Source organism: Echinops telfairi, unplaced genomic scaffold, assembly GCF_000313985.2.
Source record: "Echinops telfairi isolate 266 unplaced genomic scaffold, ASM31398v2 ScPeMD7_7469;HRSCAF=8507_0, whole genome shotgun sequence".
Lineage (NCBI taxonomy): Eukaryota > Metazoa > Chordata > Mammalia > Afrosoricida > Tenrecidae > Echinops > Echinops telfairi.
Genome location: NW_022111372.1, coordinates 46,240,569 through 46,251,758, shown reverse-complemented (window position 1 = coordinate 46,251,758; position 11,190 = coordinate 46,240,569). Strand labels below are relative to the sequence as shown.

At 55.5% G+C, this 11,190-nt stretch overlaps 1 protein-coding gene across 1 annotated transcript in view; it reads left to right on the top strand.

The window, feature by feature from the left end:
• LOC123521039 (A disintegrin and metalloproteinase with thrombospondin motifs 2-like) overlaps positions 1-9,181 on the top strand; it is a 143,304-nt gene extending 134,123 nt beyond the window's left edge. Inside the window, exons 3-4 of the mRNA XM_045284679.1 lie at positions 6,833-6,992; positions 9,129-9,181. Coding sequence (XP_045140614.1) covers positions 6,833-6,992; positions 9,129-9,181 — 213 coding nt within the window. The remainder of the gene's footprint in view (positions 1-6,832; positions 6,993-9,128) is intronic.
• Positions 9,182-11,190: the final 2,009 nt, after the last annotated feature.

The window sequence follows — 11,190 nt, the reverse complement described above, 5'->3', positions numbered from 1 at the left end:
AGAGAGAGAGAGAGAGAGAGAGAAGAGTCTGGGGGCAATAGTGAGCTGGTGCAGACATACCTGTCCTTGCCTCTGTCGCAGTCTGGATCTCTGTTTGTGGACCTGCTTCTACACACACACACACACACACACACACACACACCCTCCCTTTCTTTCTATTCTTGATTGTCACCACTCCAACCTTGTCAAACTCCTGACAGGCTGATGCCAGAGGTTGCAGGAATTACAAGGCGGAGTGACAGACCTTGGTTCCAGTTATGCACATGACAGGAGCCGCCTGGGGAGGAGTAGCCTGTGGCATTTCCCAGCGGGGCCAGTTAGCAGGGGGAAACTGGGGCGCTGCACAGGAGGGGGACAGGGCCAAGACCTGACATTGCTCTGAAAGTTTAACTTTGTAGGTTACAGTGTTTTAAATACTTTAGAATTTAAAGTGACAGATGATCTATGTGAAGCCTTCTGGGGAGGAGCCCAGAGCTTACCGTTGGATAGACTTGGGGGTGGGAGATAAAATTCTGTCTGGTTTCTGGTTTAAGCAGGAGGTCATGGGTGGTACGGCCTGCGGGCCATTGTGTCCGGCACATGTGGAAGTTTGCTTTATTGAACTCTTAAGGAGTCTCTGGGTGCAAACAGTTAAGTGCCCAACTACTAACTTGAAGGTTGATCAGATTCACTCAGAAGTGCCTCAGAAGAAAACCCCGGTGATTTGATTCCTAAAGATCACACCCATGGAAGACCCCGGGGGGCCCGGTTCTTCACTCACACCCTCAGGTTGCCAGGGATTGGAGTTGGCTCGCTGGCAACAGGTTTGCTTTTGGGGTTGGTTTTTATTGGATTCTCAGAGATTTTTGAACTTCAATTCCCATCTTGAGTGTCTAACTCAAGATCCCTGGTGGCTAGGTGGCAGTTCAAAATCACCACCCGCTCTGCAAGAGAAAGACAGGACTTTCTACTCCTGCACAGAGTTACAGTCTTGGAAACCCACAAAGAAAGTTCTACTCTGTTTTGTAGGGTCACGAGGAGTTGGCGTTGACTCAAGGGTAGTGAGTTTGAGTGTCTGCTTTACCATATATCAACTGGTGAAGGCACAGGACATGGAAAAAGGAAGAAACAAGGCAGGCATTTTCTAATTGACCGAGATCCGAGAGCCAGGCTGAAGACAGGGCTCTGGGTGTTTGCTGACAAGCAACGGACTTCACGAGTAGAGGCTGGACTCCACGCCCTGCGCAGGGCACCAGGGCTGCACGGGACAGAGCCCGTGCGGCTGGACAGAGCCCAAACTGGCTTCCAACTAACTGCCCCCGGAGACCCGTGTGCTTCCACGAGCTCCTCAATATTTATGTAGTGGGGAGAGGAAATGGATTTTATTATTAAAAATTACATGTGAAAACAGATACACTTGCCACTGGCAGCAGAAAAATCAGAGTCTTAGGGAAACCAATCAGCAAAGCAGACCTTACATTTGGTACCCCTTGTTCTCTTGTCAGTGGGTTTTTTTTGTTTTTTGTTTTGGCAATTTTTAAGACAACCTATTCCTGGAAGTTTGACAACCATACACTTAAACAAACCCTGTTTGTTTGAGTGGAAAGACCTGTAGCAAGTAGTACTCAGGTCTCAGGTGGTCAGCCTCTGGTCTGGGGTCATCCCTGCTAGGCTAGGGGTCGTCTGCCTCTGACCTAGAAGTGGTCAGTCTCTGGTCTCACATAGTCCATTTCTGATCTTGCGTATTCAGTCTCATCTCAGAATGGTCATTCTCTGGCTGTGGTCAATTAGCAGTTGGCCTTGGGTGGTTCTCCATTGGTCTTGGGGGTGATCATCCCTGGTGTGGGGGTGACCCATGCTCATCAATGCAGCACATAGATGTGTGGATCCTGATACTTCATAGCGAGAGGCTCTGGTTGACGAGGTTATGTGAGGAGCGAGATAGAGAGACCATGTGAATGGCTTCACGGCAGCCCCAGTCATCCCCATTGTCTAGGATTGTTCCAGTGGGCTGCCAGTAGGAGGCTGGTGTGTCAATTCCTAACCCTGGTACCTAGGGAAGCCCCAGACTACCCCTTTCTCTTTCAGGTCAGAGAGAGCTGCTCCTCACGAGGCCAAGGGCTGTCCTCTTCGTCACACTAGGCCCTTCCGGGATTTCCCCAGGATCTTGCAAGGCCCATGTTATAGATGGCTCTCATGTTCCAATATCCTGCCCAATAGGCCTACTAGGGAGACGCCCCGTCCATAGACATCTGGATCTGACTTCTAGATGCTGTGTGTCCCTGCCTGGGCCTCAGTTTGCCCCTTGGAGGAACATGGACTAGGCATTCCTGGTTCTGATGTGTCCCAGGGTGCACATATTCCCCACAGTTGCCAATCCCAGGAAGCCCCCACTGACCCCATTTGACAGGCAACTAGTTGGAGGCCCAGCAAGCTGTGGTCCCTTGGCCAGGTTGAGCCAGCCAGCCAGAAATGATGCTAGGCTCCCAGAGCACTTGACTTCAGAAAAGTAAATTCCCACACTGCCTCGAAATGACTTCTATTAATAAGACGGTTTGAGATACCACACTGCCGCTCAGACCACAGCCATGTGAAACGTCCATGGCAGCCTTCTGGAAAGAATTCATGCTGTTGTAAACATTCTCACCCATGTGTTGGTGGGAAGGGACAGCCTAGGGTCTACATCCCCCCCTTCCCACACGCACACTCCCCTGCCTCTCTCAGAGGACATGTCCTGCTGTCACGGGACTATTTACTCACGCAGCAAACATGTGCTGGCATCCCTTACAGGCCTGGCGAGGCCCCAGGACACAGGCATGAGTCACGAGTGTGGGGGCTTGCAGGCTTCCCCCGGGCCCTCTGTCCTCCTCTCCCTACCATGGCCCCGGGTGACCTGGTCCACCCTGGCCTTGGCTCCCGTCGCTCTGACTCCTGTCTGCTCCTTCTCAGTTCCTGGACTTCTCCCTCCGCAATCACAGACACTGCAAACCTCAAGTGTTGTCCTGGTCTCCTGGCTCTTCGTCTCCTCCCTGTGCCTCGTAGAGACTGGCTCCCCATTATCTGGCTGTCTACTGGACTCTGCATCCTCTTCCTGTGCTGCTGTAACAAATGGCCTCAACCTGGGTGGTGTAAAACAACACACGTTAGTTCTCTCACAGTTCAGGAGGGTGGCTGGAAATCCAGGATCATTATCACTGGGCTGATGTCAAGGTGTTGGCTGAAATCAGGGTTGCTCTGAAACCACTAGAACCCTGGTGGCAGAGTGGGTCACTCATTGGGCTGCTAACCACTAGGTCAGCAGTTTGAAGCCAACAGCTGCTTCATGGGAGAAAGGTGAGGCTTTCTAGTCCCTTAAAAAGTTACAGTGTCAGAAACCCACAGGGGCAGTTCCACTCTGTCCCATAGGGACTCCGAGTCAGAATCGACTCAATGACAGCAAAGTGAGTGAATCTAGCAGAGGTCTTTCCTGGCCTCTCCAAGCTTCTAGAGGCTGCCAGCATTCCTTGGCTTGTGGCCACAGCACTCTAGTCTACATGACTGACATTTCAAATCTCTCTGCTCTATCTTCCCCTAGTCGATGTGTCTTCTGAATCTCCCTCTACCTGGTTGCATTTAGACTCCATTTGGATAGTCTAGGATAATCTCTCCATTCAAGATCCTTAACGGAATCTGCAGTCTTTTTTTTTTCTTTTGCCATAGAAGAAAATCCACACTTACCAGGGATTTAAACTTAAACTCACTCTCATTGATTCGATTACAACTCATAGCGATCCTATAGGACAGGGTAGAACTCCCCCCTTTGATTTTCTGAGACTGTAACTCTTTACAGGAGTAGGAAGCCCTGTCTTTCTTCCACAGAGCAGCTGTTAGCTTTGAACGGCTAATCTTGCACTTAACAGCCCAACATGTAGCTACGATGCCACCAGGGCTCCTTAGGACCTGGATACTTTGTGTGTGTGTGTGTGTGTGTGTGTGTGTGTGTGTGTGTGTGTGACTCCTTGGTCCTGCCTTCTTCTTCATACTTGAGTCAGGTTGATTCTAAGCCATATGGGTCCCACCTTCTTGACTCTCGTAGTGATGGTTCACACATCTCCAGCCTGGCTGTTTGCACGGGCCTCTGACTTTAGGCATGGGAGAGGACAACACCCTCGCCCACCTTCCTGTGCTCATTTTGGGCCCTTCACCCCATCCGTTTTCTGCAGCAGCCAGCATATCCCGGAACACAATTCAGAGCCAGAAGCCTGCGGGGCTGTCTTGTCCCTCTGCTTCCATCCACCAGAGTTCAGACGAGCAATCCACATGGATAAAACCACCTGGACGGTGGCCCGATGCAGGGCGCATGCTCTGCCCGTGGCAGTCACTTCCCAGAGCCAGGTGCCCGGTGCCCGGTCCTGCTGCAGATCAGCATTGTGAAGAGGCTGTGGCCTGCCTTTGGGCCTTTGTTGTGTGGTTCCACCAGAACACTGTCCGACTCCTTTACCTGGCCAATGCCTCCTACCCTTCAGGGGTTGTATGGGTTGGGGGTAGACTCCCCACACTGGACAACTCCCTGGAGACCCAAGTCTGGGTCAACTGCCCATGCTCTGTGTTCCCCTGGGGTCTGCATGTGCCACCCCACCCCATCACCCCCGCCACTCATCTCTGGCACTGCCACTCGAGTTGGGTGGTCTGTGGCACCACAGGAGTATTAGCCCCATGAGGGTACAAGTGAGTTTGGATGCCTCTCCTGTGTCCACCCTGGTTTGGACGCTAATGGAAGACATCGTGTAAGCCCTGGGGGAGGGTGGAATGGGTCTCTAGCCTCAGAACTCCCAGCTGGCCACGGGGCAGGGGCCGGCGAGCAGCTGGGGAAGAAGGAGGGCTGCTCCTGCTTCGCCTGCAGGGCCGCTCTGTACCTGCCTTGTCCACACAGGCAGGAGGCAAAGGCTTTCTGGCCGCACTGGATGCCATCAGACAGGACAGTCTCTGTCATCTGGGGGGTGGTGCCAGGTGCTGCAAGCTCAGGGGCCCAGGGACTTGTCAGGCTGTATCAGTGAGGGGCACACGTACACTGTATACGCACCATCCCAACCCAATCGGGAAACCTCCTGAAGGCCCGTGATGCTGGAGTGTGTGCTGGGCAGACAGCATTTCCAATTTTTCACAAAAATCTGCAAATCTGGTCATTTTGGGGAGCTCTCCTGATTCTTACGGGTGAGCTACTCAGTCAAGCATGTTAAAAGTTCTGGTTGGGGCACCAGGGCGTGGCCCAAGGGAGCGGTACCTGCAGGGCGGCCACAGTGGATACAGAGCTGGGGATACGGAGCTGGTACCTTGGATGGGCCAGTGATGGCAGAGAGTTCCAGTGGCAGCCACATGCCCACGGTCGGGGGTGGGGGTTGGTGTGTGCTGGAGCCGAGGCAGGCATTGATTGGAGAATAAGGACTCACCAGGAGACGATGTGCGGCAGAGAGCAGGGGCGTCCACACGGAGGCACAGGGTGCACACTCTTGGTGGGACCAGTTGTCCTAGTGATGGTGATGGTGTGTGTGCTGGGGGCAGGAGGACAGTGGCAGGAAAGCAAGAGGGACCAGGAGGCCTCTAGTTGCTCCCTAGGGCAGGTTGGCCTGAACCCTGGGGACCTTAGGCAGGGCTGCTTCAGAAGGCTTCCCCAGGGCCCGCTCTGTCTTGGGAAGAGGCAGCTGGCTGCTCAGCTGTATACAGAGTTCAGGTGAGCAATCCACATGGATAAAAACACCTGGACGGTGGCCCGATGCAGGGTGCATGCTCTGCCCGTGGCAGTCACTTCCCAGAGCCAGGTGCCCGGTGCCCGGTCCTGCTGCAGAGTCAGCCACTGGTCTGAGCCTGGTGTTTTCCAAGGAAAGTTGGAAGTCCAGTGATGAACATGAGATCTCATCATTTTAAGTGTTGGAAACAAATTCAGATTTGGAAAATCCTGTCTGGGCCAAACTGAACACATCTGTGGCCAACAGCCCCGGGTGGACAGTCCCGACCTTTCTCTTGGACCTGGATTCCTGTGGGGAGGGAGGGTGGCACTGGACCTGGCTTGCATCACTCTCCCAGGGCCATGGATAGACCCTTCTGGGCACTTGACCCCCTCAGGCAGTGTTACATGGGTTTGGCTTTAAAACCCATTGACTTCTTTGGAAGGAGAGCAACTGGGGGTAGGGGGTAGGATGGCCCAGTCAAGCCCCTTTCCATGGTGGGGCTCAGTACTGACCAGAGCATGTGTATCCCCAGGAAGGGTCCTAGGTGCTTACAACAGGACGTGTGCATGCTGCCTGGGAAGGGGCCATTCATGCTGCTGTGACTCTCCATGGACTGTTCCCCACACTGGTGGTGCTGCTCTACCCCCACCTCCCGGGGGAATTCCTGGGTAACCTGTTGGGGTCCCTCCGCTAGAAGCCTTTCCCCTTCTCCCCGGGGCTCCAGGGGCTGCAATCTGGCTGAAGTCTTTCCCATGGACTGCAGAGCCCTTGGGGGTGGACCTGGTGACCCCCAGTGCAGACAGTGCTAAAGCCACCTGACTTTCCATTGATTTCTACAAGGATCCTGTGCAGAGAGCACCATTATGCTCACTTCAGGATGAGGAAGTCCAGGCTCAGATCTGGGAGGTGCTCCTGCCTCAGTGGCCTGGCTTCAGGGCCTGGCAGGAGAGGCACTAGGTAGATGGGAGCCCTCTAGAGCCCTCTGTGCCCTCCTCTAGCTAGTCTGGGGTGCTGAGCAGAATCTGCTGGTTCCTGCCTCACCAGGTAGGAGGTATATGGGGGCTGCTGCTCAGGGCTTCTAGATCTAGGTGCCTATACAATCAGCAGTGCACAGGGTCTGAATTTGCTTCCTCTCTGCCCGACAGGCTGGCCTGATCCGGATGGAAGAGGAGGAGTTCTTCATTGAGCCCCTGGAGAAGGGGCAGGCAGCGCAGGAGGGCGAACAGGGCCGAGCACACGTGCTGTATCGCCGCCCGCCCACCCTGGAGCCCCCTCCTTTGGGGCCGCCCCAGGCCCTGGACACAGGTGAGGCTGCAGAAGGTGGGCAGCCCTGGGGTTCACCTGGCTGGAGGATTCCCTGATCCTCCTGGGGCATGTGGTGGCCGGCAGTCATTTGGCACCACAGGGCACGGGGTGGCAGCGGCGCTAGGACAGAGTGATGTGTAGGGGCACACTTGGCAACAAGCATCCGAAACACAGGCCTCCCGGAGGCCAGGGCCTCTCTCACAGCTGCCCAAGGGCTGGCAAGTCGAGGAATCTGGGCCTACCTGGGGTCTTGTGGCCAAGCTCAACCGCTAAAGAAGACCCCTCCATACACCATCGTCTCACCCCCCACCCCCATCCCCGCTACCCCCACCCACCAATCTTTCTCTCCAGGACCCAGGTCCATGCAAACATGCTGTCTCAGGTCTGCGTTCTCTCCCTCCTCTCCTGTGGTGGCCCCTTCTCTCCTTGGGGACAGCATGGGGAGGGGCGGGGAGGGTGCCGCAGAGACCCTGGAGGTGTCAGCACCCTGGCCTTCCTCACAGACTCTGGGGTTTCTCTTCTTCACCTTTGAGCAGAAATGCATTCTGGGCCTGGAAGGCCTCCGGGCAACTGCCCAAACAACCCAGCCGTCTCTGCATCTCACTGAGGCCAGAGCACCCATCTAACGGTGGTCCTCAGTGGGCCCCGGAATGGGCAGGAGGCCTCCCAGCCTCACCCACTCCTCCCAGGCTCCGCAGCAGGGTGTTCTGGCTGTGGCCTGGGTGGGGGGAGGGGCATGGCAGAAAGGGACCCTGGCCTTGAGGTCTTGGGTTGCATGCATGCGTTCAGGGTGAGTCCTCCAGGGACCCCAGGCTAGGGCTACATCTCCGGCTCGTCGACTTATGGAGCGATTCCAATCACTCCACAGAAAGTCTTGCTCATTTATTTTAGGGTCCTCGACTTCCCAGCTCGACAGATAAATTGGGTGCAGGCTGGCAGGGCACCATTCTAATTTCAAGAAATGGGGTCAGACACCTTTGCAAAGGAATTGTTCCCTCAGAAGCCCAGTGCTTTCAGGAGCCAATCAATACTCCCCCGGCCCCTCCTCTCCTGTGATGTGTCAATATGGGCCTGGCTTGCAGAGAGTACCCGGCCTGCCCTCCCTCCCCTGCCACATACACACACTTCCATTGAGGCACATCCAGCTGTCCTGCCCTGGCCTTGCCCAGTTTCTGCCATTTCTGCCTGCTCCCTTACATGAGCTTTTCTGTAGAGGGAAGCGTCCCCCGGTAGGGTGACAGTGACATGTGGGGTGGGACAATACCCCAGGCCTGGGTCTGCGTTAGCTGCCCCAGCAAGTCTGGGTCTCTGCCTAGTGCAGTAGAAAGACCTGTTTCTCTGAGAGCTTCACCCACCACAGCCTGCTTCTGGCCCAGAAAAGGACCATTTGGTACTTTGTGTTGGTGCCTCTGGGCTGACCTCTCTGGAAGATGTGGGGTGGCCCTGCTGTCTGGGTTGGCTCCCACTGGGTGCGGTGCAGCTGCACGGAGGGCTGGCCAGTGCCCCTGGCCATGTCTCTAAGCCCGAATTCCACGTAGTGCCGGGTTTCCTGGACGTGGCAGTCCTTCCCGCTGGCCTGCTGGCCCTCCCCCATGCTCTGGGCTTCTGCTGGTGTTTTGGCAGCATTTACTGGATGCTTCTTCCCACCTCCTGCCCTGCCTCCGTCTGCCTATCTTTGCTGAGAGCCCGGAACATAGAGCACAGGAAGGAATTGTGCAATTCTTTGCATGCCCAGAATCCACTGGCCTTCGAAGGTGCTGGGCAGGGCCAGCTGAACAGGTCAGAATGAAGCTGGACTGGAAGCAGGCTGGGTGAGAGTGGCTATTGGGGTGTGGAGGAGGTGAGCCTGTCCCAGTCTGAGCCCCAGCTGTGTGCCGCCGAGCACCCAGGTTTGGGCCGTGGGCCTCAGCTGTCAGCCCAGGGTGTGGGGTCACGTCTCCTTCTCTGAGTTCCTGCCTAGTGTCAGCCTGACCCGGCTGATGGGGAGTGTGGAGTGTACGCCTTGTCTAATGTGCCTGGTAGGTCCCACCTCTCCTAGGGCTGAGGATGGCTCTGGCGGGAGTGGGGCAAGCACATTTCTTGCCAGGGCTAGACTGAAGGCCCAGTGCGACCTCAGACAGTCCGGCTTCCCCTCAGGATCTTGTCAGGTCTGGCGTGGCAGCTGGGAGCGTTGCAAAGCTGTGGCCTGAGGCTGAACCCTCTCCCCTGTGCTTTTTCCCACCGAGGGACCCAGACTCTGGAAGAGGACTTAGGGATGACCCCATGCAGGGGCTCCTCAATTTGTGTGTGTGTGCTCGTGTGTGTGCCTGGGGTCCCTTTCTTCGGGAGACTTTGGGTGGGAACCCAGTGTGCCCCTGGCCAAAGTAGACAGGAGGTGCTGACCGGAAAGAAACGTTTGGACGCAGGTTTGAAACAAGCTGGTGAAGAGATGTGACGTCCTCCAGGGCAGGAGACGGCTCATTCTGGGACTCACACTGGGGTCTTCCTTGCTGGGTCCTCGGGGGGACTGTATGTGGGCCCCAGACTGCTCCTCAAGGATGCGGAGACACGTCCCTGTATCTCCTGAGAGGCCCCTTAGCCTGCCTGGGGAGTCCTTGGGGGCTCACTGAACCTCAGGGAATGGTTTTCCTGAACAGTCTTTGTTTAGTCGACCTGGGTCAGTCCTGGATCACCGATTGATTGGGGAAGGGGTGGAAGTAAAGGTTTGTCTCGCTTCTGTTTCTCTGGTTGGGGTTGGTGTGTGGGCTTAGGTCCCTTTCTCTTCCCCTGGCCACAGAGGCTGCTCTGCTGAACCCTGCAGGCCCTGGGAGCATGATGGGCCTGAAGTCAGAGCTGAAGCACCAGGGAGCCATCTGGGGAGAGACTCTTCTGCCTTCCTGTGCCCAGAGGCAGCATGCTGGGTGGGTAGTGTGTAGCTCTGCTGCTGTGCCTGTGGGGACAGAACAGGGCTCAAGCCTGAACCTGGGACCCTTCCTGATGCTGTTCTGCGCTGCTGCGATGGAGGGAGCCGGGCTTGCAGCCCTGTGGTCTCGGGCACATCATTTCCCAGGGTGTCTAGCTCAGGCTGCTGGGACAGGCCCTCATAAATCTCATAGCTTTAAACAACCGCAGTGTGTTCTCTGTCAGTGCCACTGCTCAAGTAGAAAGCACATCTTTTGAGAATGATGCTGGCAACCAATGTACAACTGTGCTTGACACAATGGATGCATGTATAGACTCTGATAAGAGTTGTATGAGCCCCCAACAAAAGGATTTAAAAAAAAAAAAAAAGACTGAATAATTCCACCATGGGGATCGACCCTATTGCATTAACTCGTTCATCTGTTGATGGACACTTGGGTGGCTTCTACCCTTTGTCTATTGTGAATAGTGCCACAATGCACGTAGTTGAACATGTCCCTGTGTGAGTCTGTGACCCCACGTCTTAGGGGTGTATACCTCTGCCCAGCTTTTGATACAGACACTGGCACAGAGAACACTTACTTGCTAAAAGACCAGTGATGAGCATGCTGTAGGCCATGCCATCAATGGGTCCCTAGCCTTATCGGGGGCCTTCGGCAGCCCCGAGACCTGTCCAAAGCAGCAGCTTCTTAGTGCCACTAACTGTGGCCTCGTGGGAATGTGGGCTAGGGTGGCCAACTCCTCTTGACTGTTAAGAGAGTCCACATCAGAGTTTTTATGTGAATGCTCCTGATTTTAAAAGTTGCTTCAAATTTCTGGAAAACATCCGGTGAGCCAAATGAAACCTGATCTCCATTGGCCACCATCATACGATGCAGAGGCAACGTGTCCTCAGCCCCTGATTTGTAAGCTGCTGCTCCCGGGGCCTCCTGCAGGCTCTGGGCACTGCCTTGGACAAAGGAGGGCACAGGGAGTTCCTGAGCAGGCCAGTGATCCTGTTTGTCCAGCAGAGTCACCCCTAATGCCAGTCTTTCCTGCAGCCACCCTGACTGCCCTGTGCCGGTGACAATTCCAGCTGAGGGAAGAGACCTTGCTGTGCCAGTGACCTTGGCTGTCTTCCCCTCGGATGCAGCTGATGCCAAGCCTCTGCCCGCTGCTGTCAGACTGTGGCGTCCTCCCTGATGGGCGAGGAGGCTCGTCTCCTCCCAGAGTTGCTCTGTACTGCTGCTGCTGCCAAAGCATGCCTGCTGTGAGGGGAGGAGGCCGGGCTCTGCCACTGCTCTGCCTTGACCTGGCA